The sequence below is a fragment of the Solea senegalensis genome, unplaced genomic scaffold (genome assembly GCF_019176455.1).
Source record: "Solea senegalensis isolate Sse05_10M unplaced genomic scaffold, IFAPA_SoseM_1 scf7180000016299, whole genome shotgun sequence".
Lineage (NCBI taxonomy): Eukaryota > Metazoa > Chordata > Actinopteri > Pleuronectiformes > Soleidae > Solea > Solea senegalensis.
The window spans coordinates 1-16,813 of record NW_025321708.1 but is presented as its reverse complement, the minus strand read 5'-3'; the positions used below and the strand labels follow the sequence as shown (position 1 = coordinate 16,813).

At 43.6% G+C, this 16,813-nt stretch overlaps 1 protein-coding gene across 3 annotated transcripts; it reads left to right on the top strand.

The window, feature by feature from the left end:
- Positions 1 to 973: 973 nt before the first annotated feature.
- LOC122762994 (ecto-NOX disulfide-thiol exchanger 1-like) lies at positions 974 to 16,804 on the top strand. Of its 3 annotated transcripts, none has more exons than XM_044018127.1 (7): positions 974 to 1,005; positions 7,620 to 7,744; positions 8,264 to 8,389; positions 12,174 to 12,332; positions 12,796 to 13,002; positions 14,425 to 14,658; positions 16,416 to 16,804. In XM_044018127.1, exons 2-7 carry the CDS (start codon positions 7,735 to 7,737, stop codon positions 16,754 to 16,756), a joined length of 1,077 nt encoding a protein of 358 aa, XP_043874062.1. In that variant the 5' UTR covers positions 974 to 1,005; positions 7,620 to 7,734; the 3' UTR covers positions 16,757 to 16,804. The 3 variants fall into 3 exon arrangements, with proteins under 3 accessions (XP_043874062.1, XP_043874060.1, XP_043874061.1); XM_044018125.1 differs by having other exon boundaries at positions 8,261 to 8,389; XM_044018126.1 differs by having other exon boundaries at positions 1,001 to 1,026; positions 8,261 to 8,389.
- Positions 16,805 to 16,813: the final 9 nt, after the last annotated feature.

Genomic DNA, 16,813 nt, shown 5'->3' with positions numbered 1-16,813 from the left:
GAACGTCACGTCAGAATATCATGATGGAACGTCACGTCAGAATATCATGACGGAACGTCACGTCAGAATATCATGACGGAACGTCACGTCAGAATATCATGACGGAACGTCACGTCGGAACGCTATGTCAGAATGCCAAGTAGGAACATCACGTCAAGGGTTTTATGTCTGTGTCTGTGACTACGGAAAATCTTCAATGACCTCGTTCTCTATGCTCATTAAAACAGAGTTGTTCATTTTCACAGATGGACAAACACTGACCTCACATCATTATTATCGTTATCATTATAAACCAAATCTGATTTATTATCATTCTAGAGTAATCTGATTACATTTCTTGAAGTGAGAAACAGAAACATATTTATTTGTCTTTGTTTTACTCACAAACGCCTTCTACTGTGTGTGTGTGTGTGTGTGTGTGTGTGAGAGTGTGAATAATTCATCACCGCGTGTGTCGACCTTGACGTGTCCTCTATGTTATCGTCCTCAACAACACACACACACACACACACACACACACACACACACGGTGTCTGATGTAAGTGAGTGTAATTTCAATCTGAATCTGAACAGAAAAACAAACTTTATATCAAATCATTTTCCTTCATGATGTCAGAATGAGATATTTGGTGTAATCTGATTACTTCTGTCTGTGTAATCTGATTACTTCTGTCTGTGTAATCTGATTACCCATGCTGTGCTCTGTGCAGTGTTATTATGGTCTGCTGTAACATCATGTCAGTAATCAGTGAGACAAACAACAAACAGACTATTTTAATCATCGATGACATCATTGATAAACAAACTGATGACATCACTGTAAATAACAGCCACCCACACACACACACACACACACACACACACACTGATGCCTCCATCACTGAGTTCTAATGTCTGATTTTGTCACTTATTCACAGTGTTTGAAATCCAACGTTCCGATTGACGTCAGTGACACAAAGTGACCACACGAGGCAGCAGAGGACCAGCAGCTAAAATCGCTATGAGGTTGGTGTGTGAGAGTGAGTGGTGAGTGAGTACAAACTTCTGTTTCCTGTTGGAATATATACCTATATACATACCTATATATGTATATATATAGGTATGTATATATATATATACACATATATGTATAGATATATATTCACCTATACATATAGAATGATATTTGAGAACCCATTGATGTTCCCACTGTGTCATTGATGTTGCGATGACTTCACTGACGACGTTCAGCTGTGATTTCTGTCACTTTCACTTCTCTGTGACGACGATGAGACGCAGATGGAAACTGACAGCTGAGCCGCGGCGAGCTGCTTCTGTCACTGTGTCCAATTAGCATCAATATAACACACACACACACACACACACACACACATGGGGGAGGGGCTTAAATACTGCATGAATTCACACCACTGTTTTACTCAAAAAAAAACATTTGAATTTATTGTTTAGTCGTCTGTATGAACATATGAAGGTCATGTAAAGGTCATATGTATGGGAGCTTAGTATTAGCTCCTAGAGAGTAGTTAGCTTAGTATTTAGTCAATAAACACACATTAGTCGCATGGCGATACAGGGGTCATGTATGAATCAGGGAGCTCTAGTTTTAGCTCCTAGTTAGCTTAGCATTAGCATTATTGTTTAGGTAGTTGCTTAGCTGTTAGCAGATTAGCTCCTTAAGGCCCTAGTTGTTAGCTTAGTATTATTAGCTTGGGAGCTATTTAGTTAGCTAGTAGAGCTTAGCAGCTAGTAGTTAGCTTAGAGGTTAGCTTAGTATTAGCTCCTAGAGAGTAGTAGCTTAGTATTAGCTCCCTAGAGGCTTAGTATTAGGTAGCTTATTAGCCCCAGTAGCTTAGGCTAGAGAGTAGTTAGCTTAGTAATAGCTCCTAGAGCTTAGTTAGCTCCTTAGTAGAGCTAGTAGTATTAGCTTAGTATTAGCTACCCTAGTTAGCTTAGTAGTATTAGCCCTAGAGAGTAGTTAGCTTAGCATTAGCTCCCTAGTAGTTCACCTAGTAGTTTAGCCCTGAGAGTAGAAGCTTAGTATTAGCCCCAGAGTAGTTAGCTTAGTATTAGTATAGTTTATTAGCTTAGTATTCTCCTAGAGAGTAGTGAGCTTAGTATTGGCTCCTAGAGAGTAGTTAGCTTAGAGCCCAGAGTAGTAGTTTAGTATTAGCTAGTAGTTAGTATTAGCTCCTAGAGAGTAGCTTAGCTTAGTATTAGCTCCTAGAGAGTAGTTAGCTTATTATTAGCCTTAGAGAGTAGTTGGCTTAGTATTAGCTCCTAGAGAGTAGTTAGCTTATTATTAGCTCCTAGAGAGTAGTTAGCTTAGTATTAGCTCCTAATGAGTAGTTAGCTTATCCCCAAGAAAGTAGTAACGTTGGTATTATGTTGCATTCCAGTTGTATTAAATTGAATTTCCCAGTTGTTTTTTTCATTGTAAAGTAGGAGGGGCTTCACAAACCCTGACATGTGATTCCAAGATGGCTGCCACTTGTACAAACTCTGCTTTTTTTTACCATTAGCTTCACGTCAGTGGTGTTTGTTTGTTGGTAAATTGTCGTAAACACAGAAGTGTGTTTTATTTTTAATCGTGAACATGTTGCTACGATGTTTAGTGATAATTACCTCGCTGTTTTCTGTGTGAATGAATCATGTTTGTGCTAACGTTAGCATCACAAGGCGTCGCTAACACTTTCCCCGTCATCAAATCCCTGTTCTGACTTTTACTGCGTTACTAAGCAACCAACGGCTTCCTGTTTACATCTAAATGGTGATGTGTGTTTTCATGAGTGTGTGTGTGTGTAGCTAACATTCCTCCAGCCGTGACTGCTCTCTGAATTTTAAACACCGTCTGTCTGTGGCAAACCCAGCCAATTATCCACACACGCACACGCACACACGCACGCATGCATACGCACACGCACACGCACACGCACACACACACACACACACACCATCTGGTCACTTTCTGTGAGTCAGTGCTGTTTCCTTCAGGACAGTCACACTCACACACACACACACACACACACACACACAGTGAACATCTTCTGTATGTCTGTGTAACTGGACGTGTGTGTGTTGTGAGCGCCCCCTGCTGCTGCTGCTGCTGCTGCTGTGTGTGTGTGTGAGTGATTGATGTGAATGATCTTTACGTCAGACAGACAAACAGCGGCGGCGGCGCGGCGTTTGTTCGTGTCCATGTTGCGTGTGTTTTGTGATGACTGACGACACACTGTTCACTCAGCGCTGCCACAATTACCAAACACATTTAACACCATTACACCACATTAACTGTGAGAGTTCACACAAAATTGAAAGAAACAGGAGCAAATGAAAACATAAATACCAATAAACTTCATGCAGTTCATGTCATTAAGACGTTTTCATTCATTTATTTAATGTTTATTTGGCAGCTTTAGTCTCTATACGAGAGCAGTCATGTGACATGGAGGTTATGTGTGAATGTGTCGACCTCTGATTGGTCAGACGACAAGCGCCCCCACCCCCCGCCCCGCTTTGCCTCTCAGGTCTTAAGTGGATTAAGCGAGCAGAAGCTACAGGCAGCTTTAATAGTATCACTGGAATTTAAAACCAAATCATAGAGGATTGTTTAGAGACTGAGGCAGCTCTCCTCTGTCTGTCTGTCTGTCTGTCTCTCTCTGTCTGTCTGTCTGTCCTCGTGTGGTCACTTTGTGTCACTGAAGTTAATCTGAACGTTGGGTTTCAAACACTGAAGAGACAAAATCAGACATTTGAACTTAGTGATGGAGGCAGCAGTGTGTGTGTGTGTGTGTGTGTGTCTGTGTGTGTCTGTGTGTGTGTGTCTGTGTGTGTGTGTCTGTGTGTGTCTGTGTGTATGTATGTATCTGTAATATGTCTAATATGCGTGTATGTGTCATGTGTGTCTGTATGCGTGTGTGTGTGTATGTGACTGTCTGTATGTATGTCTGTGTGTATCTGTATGTCTGTGTGTGTGTCTGTGTGTGTCTGTATGCGTGTGTGTGTGTGTCTGTGTGTGTCTGTCATGTCTGTGTGTCTGTGTGTGTCTGTGTGTGTGTCTGTGTGTGTCTGTATGCTGTGTGTGTGTGTGTCTGTGTGTCTGTGTGCACGTGTGTCTGTGTGTGTGTGTGTGTGTCTGTGTGCGTGTGTGTGTGTGTGTCTGTGTGTGTGTGTGTGTCTGTATTGCATGTATTGTGTGTCTACGTGTGTGTGTGTCTGTGTGTGTCTATGCGTGTGTGTGTGTGTGTGTGTCTGTGTGTGTGTGTGTCTGTGTGTGTGTGTGTGTTTATGCGTGTGTGTGTCTGTGTGCATGTGTGTGTGTGTCTGTGTGTGTGTGTGTGTCTGTGTACATGTGTGTGTGTGTCTGCGTGTGTGTGTGTCTGTGTGCATGTGTGTGTGTGTGTGTCTGTGTGTATGTGTGTGTCTGTGCGTGTGTGTGTGTGTGTCTGTGTGCATGTGTGTGTCTGGAGTATTGTGTGTCTGTGTGCATGTGTGTGTGTGTCTGCGTGTGTGTGTGTGTGTGTATGTGTGTGGGGGAGAGTGACAGAGAGATAAAGACGTGATCATGTGACGTAGATGTGGTAGTTTTGAGCCTGTTCTCAGCAGCAGGGGGCGCTCACAGCACACTTTAAAAAGGTTGAACTGAGTCTTTAGATCAATGATTTTAAATAATGATGTTTTGAAGGTGAGCGTGTTGTTGGCAGTGGATTCAGGGATTTAATTGGCTGATTATAGTTTTCCTAGGACCAATCACAGCAGCTGTGTGTGTGTGTGTGTGAGTTGAATGTGTGATTATTATGGTCTGGGTGAGCGGCGCTCCTCTGACAGAGCGGTGATTGGAGCTGATTGGTTCCTCGTCGTCTCTCCGCTCGGCTTAATGACTCTTTTTAAAAGTAATTTAGTGAAGCGGCGCAGACGGACGGCCCCGCCGCGACCCTGTCAATCAGCTGATGAGGGAGAGGGCGTCGCCGTCACCGTGGAGACAATGGGTCACAAACTCTGTGTTCAGACATTAGGGTCTTTACTCTCTCTGAGGAAGAGAAGAAGAAGAAGAGAGGACATGTCACTTTGCTTCAGTGTGTCATGTCATCATTAGCATCGTGTTAGCATTTTGTCATTAGCATCTTGTTAGCATCGTGTAATTAGTGTCTTGTTAGCATCTTGTCATTAGTGTCTTGTTAGCATCTTGTCATTAGTGTCTTGATAGCATCTTGTTAGCATCTTGTCGTTAGCATCTTGTCATTAGTATATTGTTAGCATCTTGTCATTAGTAATTTGTCAATAGCATCTTGTTAGCATCTTGTTATTAGTATCTTGTTAGCATCTTGTCATTAGTAATTTGTAAATAGCATCTTGTTAGCATCTTGTCATGAACATCTTGTGGTCAGCATCGTCTTGTGGTTAGTTAAGTGTCTTGTTAGCATCTTGATTATTAGCATCTTGTTAGCATCTTGTCATTGAGTATCTTGATTAGAATCATGTCATTAACATCTTGTTAGCGTCTTGTTAGCAACTTGTCCATTAACGTATCGATCTTGTAGTTAATCTTTTAGCATCTTGTCATTAGCATCTTATAGTCCAGCATCGTCTTGTAGTTATTTCTTGTTAGCATCTTATGAATCAACATCGTCTTGTGGTTAGCGTGTCTTTTTAGCATCTTGTCATTAGCATCTTATGGTCAGCATCGTCTTGTAGTTAGCGTGTCTTGTTAGCATCTTATGGTCAGCATGTCTTGTGGTTAGCGTGTCTTGTTAGCATCTTATGGTCAGCATCGTCTTGTGGTTAGCGTGTCTTGTTAGCATCTTGTCATCTCATTAATGTGTGAGTGTCATGTCTTTGCAGACTTGAATGGTGACACACTGAAGTCCCCTTGACACAGATGGAATTCCTGGAATGTTCCAGAACACCTGAACACAAGTGTAAAGATTGATTGATTAAAACAACAAAACAAAAAAAGGACATCTTGAATGTTTCATGAGGAACATGTCGCCCCTGCTCCGCCCCACGCCCCACCCCCTGCTGCTCCCAGAGGAGAACAGTTTGTCATCAGCGAAATAAAAACATGTCACAACGATGGTTGTGTTTGTGACACTGGGTTCACTGCAAAGATCAGCTGATCACAGTCAATCCAGCGTGCAGGTAATTCACCGTAACCATGGAAACCATCCGGGTTTGAGGCTCAGGGAATATGTGAGTCAGTAAATTGACCAGGGAGGAAGTTTCCTTCCTTTACTGGAATCAGTTTAATGTGTGTGTGTGTGTGTGTGTGTGTCAGAGATGTCAAGTGAACTCATGAATAATAAAAAGAACATGCATTCAGCTGTGAATATTTCATGGTGCGTGAAAGTGAGCAGAGTTTGGCATCGCCCAATCACAAGCGAGGAGAAGATCCTGCTCGATGTGGACCATTAGACATGGATCTACTGTGTGTGTGTGTGTGTTTCAGTGTCAGTGATTTCAGTCACGTTTTCTATGTAGATATATACATTATATGTATATATGTATATATATATATATATATATATATATATGTATATATATATATATATACATATATATACATATATATATATATGTTCACATGTGCATGTATAGACACATTAAATATATATAAAAACAGCAAAATGTTTGATAAAAAAGAAAGGTTTCATAACAATAAAAGCCTGAGCCAAAGATGCTTTTATTTTGAAGGATTTCTTTAAATAACCTCCTGGATTTTCCTGCAGTGTGAAGCCACACACACGCGCACATGCGCACACACACACACGCACACACACTCGCACACACACACACACACACACACAACACCCAACCCCCATCACAGGAGACCTCATTCTGCCTGCTGCAGGATGTGTGTGTGTGTGTGTGTGTGTGTGTGTGAACATTTAAAGGGACAGTTCACAGTTTAGATCAATCATGTTCACGCCACCACCATCATCATCTTCATCATCATCTTCATTAAATTCATCATCATCAACTTCATCATCATCATCACGCTGCTCTCTGCTCCTTCTCTTCTACACGTGTCAGTCACTGAGACGATGGTGTGTGTGTGTGTGTGTGTGTGTGTGTGTGTGTGTGTGTGTTAGAGATTAAAGCTGCAGTAGGCGACTCAATTTAATAACACGTCATGATATAAATGCAAAAAACAAACCTCAGCTCCGCCCCCACAGACATGTGACCAATCACAGGCCAGTCCAGAGAGAACCAGGAACCATCCTGAGAATCTGTGGGATTCATTTTCTTTACCTGATTAACCCACTGGGGGTGTGGCCATGTAGAGGGGGCGGGACTGGAACAGAAATACATGAATGGTGGCAGGGGGCGACAGGGAGACAAGAAACATGTTAGCTGATGTGGCTAGTTAGCATACATGACAACTAATATGTAAGAAAATACATGATGGTGCAGTGGTTAGCATTGTAGCCTCACAGTAAGAAGGTCACCAGTTCAAGTCCTGGATTCTCCAGGTTCTCCAAATGGATGGACAGTTGACATACAGCTGTGTTGACGTCAGTGTTCACTTCAGGAGCCAAAATGAATGAATGAATGAGCAGCTGATCTACTTCCTGTCTTTCCTCTGCTGATGTCCTCTCTCCCATCTCTGTCTCCTGTCCTCACAGGTGGACAGTGTTTTCATCTCTGTGATTGGATAAACCCGTCCACCAGTCCGTCCTTCCAGGATCTGATGAGAGGACAGCAGGCACAGGAGACCGGAGACAGGAGACATCACCTGCCATGGCCAGTGGTACGTAAACAGGGCCGCTTTAACCGAATGTTCGGCCCCGGGGCTGAGAGGTCTGATTTCTAGAGTCTCATTTTAAATAAGTGATCTACATCACAAAATGCATTCGTTTCTTTCGAGACACAACAGTGACTTTTCACTATAATATTGTTTTTAACAACACGACTTATGGTGATAATAAAACGCTAATATCGAGTGAAAGTATGAGAGACATCACCAACCATCACCCGTCTGCACAAACACTATATATACTGTATATACTATACTACTATACTATATATACTATACTGTATAATAACTAATAACAACAAAAGAACTAACCCACTAACCAATGGTTAGTTTTATTGTCACCAGACATTTGCTGATGGTGAACACACACACACACACACACACACACACACACATGGTTTTCACTGTTATGTGGGTCAGAACCTGACTCGTCCACAAATATCCACTCTCATGTCTCTGGTGTCTCTCATGTCTCTGGTGTCTCTGGTGTCTCTCATGTCTCTGGTACAGCAGCTGATGGTGTGGGACATCTGGCTGCAGAGAACCACTTGAACGTCCCCGTCCCTGATCCAGGAGCCTGGACCATGAACAACCTGAGCATAGGCCCTGTGAGTCTCAGTGGACAGCAGCTGGTCTCAGGTACTGTCGACACACTGCCTTGCGCGTGTGCCGCGCCACACCACCCCTTTCCTTTTTACCCCTGCCCCACACACACACACACACACACTGCCTTTTCCCACACACACACCTGCCTTGCCTTGCCACACACCCCTGCCTTGCCTTGCGCATGTGCTGCATACCTACCTACACACACACACCGCATACACACACACACACACACACACACACACACACACACACACACACATACACACATACTGCTGCCTCCATCACTAAGTTCAAATGTCTTATTTTAGTGAATAATTCGGCTTTTGAAAAACTTTATTCAGATTGACATCAGTGACACAAAGTGACCACACGAGGCAGCAGAGGACCAGCAGCTAAAATCACTGGTTTTCTCTCTGGACTTTGGTGTGTGAGTGTGAGTGGTTTACAGACACAAAGATAAAAGACAGTGAGATAAAGACGTGATCATGTGACCCTTTTCATGATGTAAACTTTAGAGTGTTTCGTCCTCAGGACGCGTTCTGACGTCCTCAGGTCGCGTCCTGACATCCTCTGGCCGTGTCCTGGCGTCCTCTGGCCGCGTCCTGACGTCCTCAGGTCGAGTCCTGACGTCCTCTGGCCGCGTCCTGACGTCCTCAGGTCGAGTCCTGACGTCCTGGCCGCGTCCTGACGTCCTCAGGTCGAGTCCTGACGTCCTGGCCGCGTCCTGACGTCCTCAGGTCGAGTCCTGACGTCCTCAGGTCGAGTCCTGACGTCCTCAGGTCGAGTCCTGACGTCCTGGCCGCGTCCTGACATCCTCTGGCCTCGTCCTGGCGTCCTCAGGTCGAGTCCTGACGTCCTCTGGCCGCGTCCTGACGTCCTCTGGCCGCGTCCTGGCGTCCTCAGGACAAATGTGTTCTAATGAAAACAAAAGCTTGTCAGATGTTTCTTGTAATTCATGACCCTTTAAATCCTCACATGTGAGGAGATGATTCATTAAAAGCAGTGAGTGACAGCGATGCGTGTCCTCCTCCGCGTCGTCGTTGTCGTCGTCGTTGTCGCCGTCGTCGTTGTGTGTCGCTGGCAGAGGCGCCGGCGCGCTGAGCCAGAGAAATGAAAGCTGGCTCTGGTGGTTTTGGCTGCAGGAGAAGAAGCTGTGAGCAGAAGCGTGTGTGATGATGATGAATGTGCGGCACAAAGACGGGTAATTTACCTGTCGGGGTTATCGCACACGACGCCGTAATGACTTTTCCTCAGGCCCGAGGAGTCGCAGCTACACATGCTCTGATTTATGGGAGATTATCTCCCGGGTGGATTTTTCTCTCTGCAGATGAAGAGTGTGGGATATTTTCTGTTTGTAAAACTCTGCAGGAAACGTGTCACGGCTCTTTAGGCCTCAGTGTTTCCTGATGCTGCGGGAAATTAGAGCAGAAGAAGAAGAAGAAGGAGGTGGAGGAGGAGACAAAAACCTTCATCTTCAGTAAAGTCACATGATCGCGTCCATGCATCAGATTATCAAAGCTGTAATATTTCATTAATACAAGGTGTTTTTGTTGAAATGAGATTATTTTTCAGTCTAATCTGATTTTCTCATTTATGAGACCAGAGAGCGCCCCCTGTTGGCTGCATGTGCCGCCGTCACAAATGACTTCACTGAAGGAAAAAAGGGTGAAAACGAGAGTCAAGTAAAAACATGAGGGGACCAAACGTTAAGCCTTGTGGGACACCGTAGTTCTACTTTACATTACATTACATGATATTAAATTGCATTAAATTAAATTAAATTAAATTAAATTAAATTACATTACATTACATGATATTATATTACATTACATTACATTACATTACATTACATGATATTATATTACATTACATTACATTACATTACATTACATGATATTATATTACATTACATTACATTACATGATATTATATTACATTACATTACGATTGCATTATATTGCATGATGTTATATTGCATTACATTGTATTAGTGATATTATATTGCTGTTACATGATATTATATTACATTACATTTATATTACATGATATTGTATTACATTGTGCATTTACATTATATTACATGATATTATATTACATTACATTATATTACATGATATTTTTGTGACATTACGATATTACATGATATTATATTACATTACATTACATTATATTACATTACATTATATTACATGATATTATATTACGTACATTATATTACATGATATTATAATGCCACATTACATGATATTATATTACATTACATTTATATTACATTGCATTTACATTACATTTTATGATGTTATATTACACATTACATTACTACATTACGTTACATGATATTATATTACATACATGATATTATATTACGTACATTGTATATTACATGATATTATATTACGTATTTATATTACATTGATGTACATGACATTGCATTATATTACATGATGTTATATTTACGTATTACATTACATTTATATTACATGATATTATATTACATTACATTATATTACATGATATTATATTACATTACATGATATTATATTACATTACATTATATTACATGATATTATATTACATTACATTATATTATATTATAGATACATTATATTGTATGATATATTACATTACATTATATTACATGATATTATATTACATTACATTATATTACATGATATTACATTACATTACATTATATTACATGATATTATATTACATTACATTATATTATATTACATTACATTATATTACATGATATTATATTACATTACATTATATTACATGATATTACATTACATTACATTATATTACATGATATTATATTACATTACATTACATTACATGATATTATATTACATTACATTATATTACATGATATTACATTACATTACATTATATTACATGATATTATATTACATTACATTACATTACATTACATTACATTACATTATATAAGTAGAATGATGGTTCTAGAATATTTAAGTAAAAATGATTGTTTTTCTTAAAACAATTTAAATAAGTTATAGTATATTTAAGTGTGTTCCTGTGTGTGTGTGTGTGTGTTTTCACTGGTTAGTGTGAAATGACCGTGAGGAGGTTTTCAGTTTTTTTCTTTGTGCGACAGATTCTCTGTCCTCTGTGTGTGTGTGTGTGTGGGCAGCAGCAGTGGGGGTGGTGTTGATGTGTTTGTGCTGACATTGTGTTGTTGTTGTGTTCCAGGCTGAGACTCTGTTTTCTATTTTCCTCTCGACAGCTGAAACATTACTGCTGTCGCCTTTTTCCTCTCACTCTGTTTATTCTCCTCTTTGTTCTGGAGAACAGGCATCCTCCTCCTCCTCCTCCTCCTCCCTCCTCCTCCTCCTCCTGCTCTGCTCCCTCCTGCTCCTCCTGCTCCTCCTGCTCCTCCTCCATTGTTGTTGTGTGCAGAACAGTCGTATTGAAGGGGCAGTAACAGTTATTTGAAGTATGGCTGTATGAGGTGCTGACTGGGCTGTGAGCGCCCCCTGCTGCTGAAACACAGAAACTCTGTTATCCACTGAACAAAGGACTGTTGTCACATGATCACATGATCTGTTGTCTTGATCTCACACACACACACACACACACTGCTGCCTCAATCACTAAGTTCTAATTGATTTGATTGATTGATTTTGTCTCTTCAGTGTTTGAAATCTAACGTTCAGATTAACTCATTGACACAAAGTGACCACACGAGGCAGCAGAGGACCAACAGCTAAAATCACTGATTTTCTCGATGAGGTTTGGTGTGGTTTATAAAAACTTTGTCGTCATAGTAACAGTGGTCTTGTGTCCTTAGACTCTCTGTGTGTCCAGAGGTTCGATCCCATGCTGGGACTCATCACACCCATAAACCCCATGATGGCGGGAATCAGCCTGGTCCCTCCCCCTCCTGTCCCCCCCGACGTCAAGGAGATAATTCACTGCACGAGCTGTACACTCTTCCCCCAGAACCCCAGTGAGTCACACGCACACACATTATGTACAGTTACCTGGAGTTACTGTTGCCTAGCAACAATCTTCAAATGACCTTTACCATTTGAACGTGTGTCATGTTGAAAACTACTGTGACGTCTTTACTGTTCTTATTTTTGTTTAAACATAACATAGATCACATGACTGAAAGAGTGAAGATTATACTACATACTGTACCGTTTCATATTGTTTCCTTCCGTATCATATTGTATCATACTGTGTCATTAAATCACACATTTAAAGTGAATGTGAAACACGTTTTCCTCTCATAAAGAAACACTTAACGATAATTAATTAGTCAATTACAGCAGCAGCGTCTACACTTAAATCTCACTTTAATCCATTTAATCCAATAATGTCCATTAATGTGTGATGAGAACCAGGAGTGACATTCAGATGAAGAGGATGAAGGTAAACTTTTTATACGTTATGTTGTAAACTTCCAGATCTGCCTCCCCCGTCGACTCGTGAGCGCCCCCCCGGCTGCAGGACGGTGTTTGTCGGTGGTTTGCCGGAGAACAGCACGGAGGAAATCATCAGAGAAGTGTTTGAGCAGTGTGGAGAAATCACCGCCATCCGCAAGAGCAAGAAGAACTTCTGTCACATCAGATTCAACAACGAGTTCATGGTGGACAAGGCCATTTACCTGTCAGGTGACCACATGACCACAGTCACAGGACCACAGTCACATGACCGCATGACCACAGGACCACATGACCACGCTGACCATGACCTGTGACCACGCATGACCACATGGCCACAGTCACGGGACCTGGGACCACATGACCCGCAGGACCACGGGACCTGGGACCACATGACCACAGGACCACAGGACCACATGACCACAGGACCACCAGGACCCATGACCTGGGGACCGCATGACCACGGGACCACAGGACCACAGGACCACATGACCACAGGACCACAGGACCACAGGACCACGGGACCACATGACCTGGGACCACAGGACCACAGGACCATGACCACAGGACCACAGGACCTGGGACCACGGGACCACATGACCTGTGACCACATGACAGGACCACAGGACCACAGGGACCACATGACCACATGACCACAGGACCACAGTCCGCAGGACCACAGTCACGGGACCACAGTCACAGGACCCAGTCACAGGACCACATGACCACATGACCACGGGACCACAGTCACCCGGGACCACGGTCACGGGACCCGCAGTCACGGGACCGCGATGCCCGGGACCACATGACCTGGGACCACGGGACCGCAGGCCACATGACCACGACCACGGGACCACAGTCACGGGACCACAGTCACGGGACCACGGTCAGGCCACAGTCACGGGACCACATGACCACGCGACCACGGTCACATGACCACGGGACCACAGGACCACAGGACCACATGACCACGGTCCACATGACCACAGTACATGACCACAGGACCACAGGACCACCAGGACCACATGACCACAGGACCCGCAGGACCACATGACCACCAGGACCACAGTCACAGGACCACAGTCACGGGACCACGGGACCACGGGACCACAGTCACATGACCACGGTCACATGACCACAGTCACAGGACCTGGTCACATGACCACATGACCACAGTCACACTGACCACAGTCGCATGACCGCAGGACCACAGGACCACATGACCACGTCCGCGCTGATACAGCCACATGACCACAGTCATGACCACAGTCACATGACCACAGGACCACATGACCACAGTCACATGACCACAGCAGTTTTATCCTTTCAATCATGATAATGTGATGATTTATAAGATTATAAACAAAGTCCAAATCTTTATGATGTAAAGAAGAAAGTACAAGCTATTTTATTTTGAAAGTCTAACGGGGGAAATGTTAGCAACCTGAGCAGGTGAAGAGGAAGTGGGCAGGGCCAAAACAGAGCAATCAAGATGCATTTCCTGTTGTGTCTGTTAGTTTCGTGACATACTTTGTTATGGCGACAGTTAGCTTAGCATTAGCCTCAGGTGAGTGGCTACTGTTGTCTCACATCAGTCACTTCCTGATCACCTGATATTCTCTGACCAATGTAACGAGGTGGGCGTGTCTCCAGGCTATCGGATGCGTATCGGCTCCAGCACGGACAAGAAGGACTCAGGGAGGATCCACGTGGACTTCGCTCAGGCCAGAGACGACCTCTACGAGTGGGAGTGTAAACAACGGCTGCTGGCGAGGGAGGAGCGTCACCGCCGCCAGGTCCACGAGGACCAGCAGAGGGCGCCGTCTCCTCCTCCCATCATTCACTACTCTGAGCACGAGGCTGCGCTGTTAGCCGACAACCTCAAAGGTGACCACGCTACACTGTGTGTGTGTGCGTCTGTGTGTGTCTGTGTGTGTGCGTGCGTGCGTGTGTGTCTGCCTGTGTGCATGTGTGTGAGCAGTTATTGATGTCTTCTCGTCCTTGTTTGTGTTGACAAACACAAACAGCTGTTGATGATGTAACAGCTGTGTAAACAAGTGTCGACTCCCTTTCATCGTGTTGTTGTTTGTGTTCGACAGCAGCTCATTGTTGTCATCGTCATGGCGAAGACAGATGTTGCGTCTGTGAGATTCATCAGAAAACACTTCATCCTCCATTACCAGAACATGTCCTGCAGGGTGCGCTCTGTGAGGAAACACCTGCCTCCTTCATTCCTCTCCTCTGTCTGTAGTCCTTTAAATACGCTAATGTACGCTAACTTTAGCATTATCATTTGACAGCAATGTGAGAGCTTTGTTAAAAAGGCTAGCTTCAAAGCTAATGTTATCACACTAGCTCAGTATGCAAACACTGTTAAAAGATATTAACAATAATGTAAACAAATTTACAAAGTTAGCATAGCAGTGCTAGTTTCCATGAAAAGAAAGTTGGATGTTCAGATTCATGGTGCATTCCAGTTTGTGTTCGGAAGTTGAATACTCGGAAAGATGGAACCGACCAAAGCAGACACTGGATTCCAAGATGGCTGCCATTCCAAGATGGCTGCCATCTTATAGTACCGTTAAATGTTTGTAGCTACGCTATCAGCAAAATACTGTGTTGTTATTAAGTGACATTGTTTACAATGGCTAATAATGGCTAACAGTGGCTAACAGTAGTTAGCCCTAAATCGATTGCATCCATGTTTTTTTCCGACCTCTCTACTGAAACACAGCATTATACCATGCTAGTTAGCCTAGCTTAGCTAAAGTTGTGTGTGTGTGTGTGTCAGTCAGCAGCAGCAGGGGGCGCTCACAGCGCTCTCTCTGGTGTATCGGTTGTTGAGGATCTTGTTTCCTTTAACAGTGGAGCTAAACCTGCGCACCTGCCTTACGCCGCCTGCCTTTACCTGCCGCGCACACACACACACACACACACACACACACACTCAGCACAAAAAGCCCTTTTCACTCAGTGCCTCTTCAGCCCTGACGAGCTGCTCTGGTCTTCAGTCATGAGTCTCGTGGGCCGTTGCCGAGTGCGTTCTCCTCCATTTGAATAACAATTGAACGTTGCCACGGACGACGGCGGAGCGAGTGAATTAGGGAGCGTTTAATGAGCTCAATACAACCTGTAAGAAGACACTTTGCCTGAGCGGCGATAAAAGCTCTTTCTTCCTCAGCAGCAGATTACAGTGAACACAATGAGGCGCCGCTGAGCACACAGCACACAGACCATAATACTCGCTCACTCCTCTGCTGTTAGAGCTGAACAATGAATTCTTAAAGGTTATTCAGAGGAAACACGTGTGTGTTTATGTCACAGTCCTGTACACACACACACACACACACACACACACATACAGGAGTTGTTGATCCACTGCTGCCTCCATCACTAAGTTCTAATGTCTTATTTTGTAAAATTCTGCATTAAAAATATTTCATTTAGAATTAACTCAGTGACACAAAGTGACCACACGAGGCAGCAGAGGACCAGCAGCTGCTGTGTCCCCGCATCTAAAATCACTGATTTTCTCCATGAGGTTTGGTGTGGGAGAGTGAGTGTGTGTGTGTGTGTGTGAGTATTTTGATTAAATCAGAGCTGCAGTGGTGTAACGTTGTCCTACGTCTCCTCCTTCTTGTCAGACGACCTTAAGTTCAGCGAGGCCACGTCGGTGCTGTTGACCTGGATCGACCGCGGTGAAGTCAACCGCAGGACGGCCAATCACTTCTACTCCATGATCCAGTCGACCAACAGTCACGTCCGCCGGCTGATGAGCGAGAAAGCTCAGCACGACGAGGAGATGGAGCGAGCGAGGGAGGCGTTCAGGAGCGCCCTGCTCACCGTGCTCGCTCAGTGTAAGTTCAGTCGCACCGTTGTCATGGTAACTGTGACTCATTCAGGTAAGACTCACCTCCATACTCCACAAGAACTCAGTCAGTCCAAGGAAAAGCTCCTCATGTTCCCGGAAGGTGTGATACTGTGACTTCAATATCGTCATGACGTCGTACTGTGACTTCAATATCGTCATGACGTCGTACTC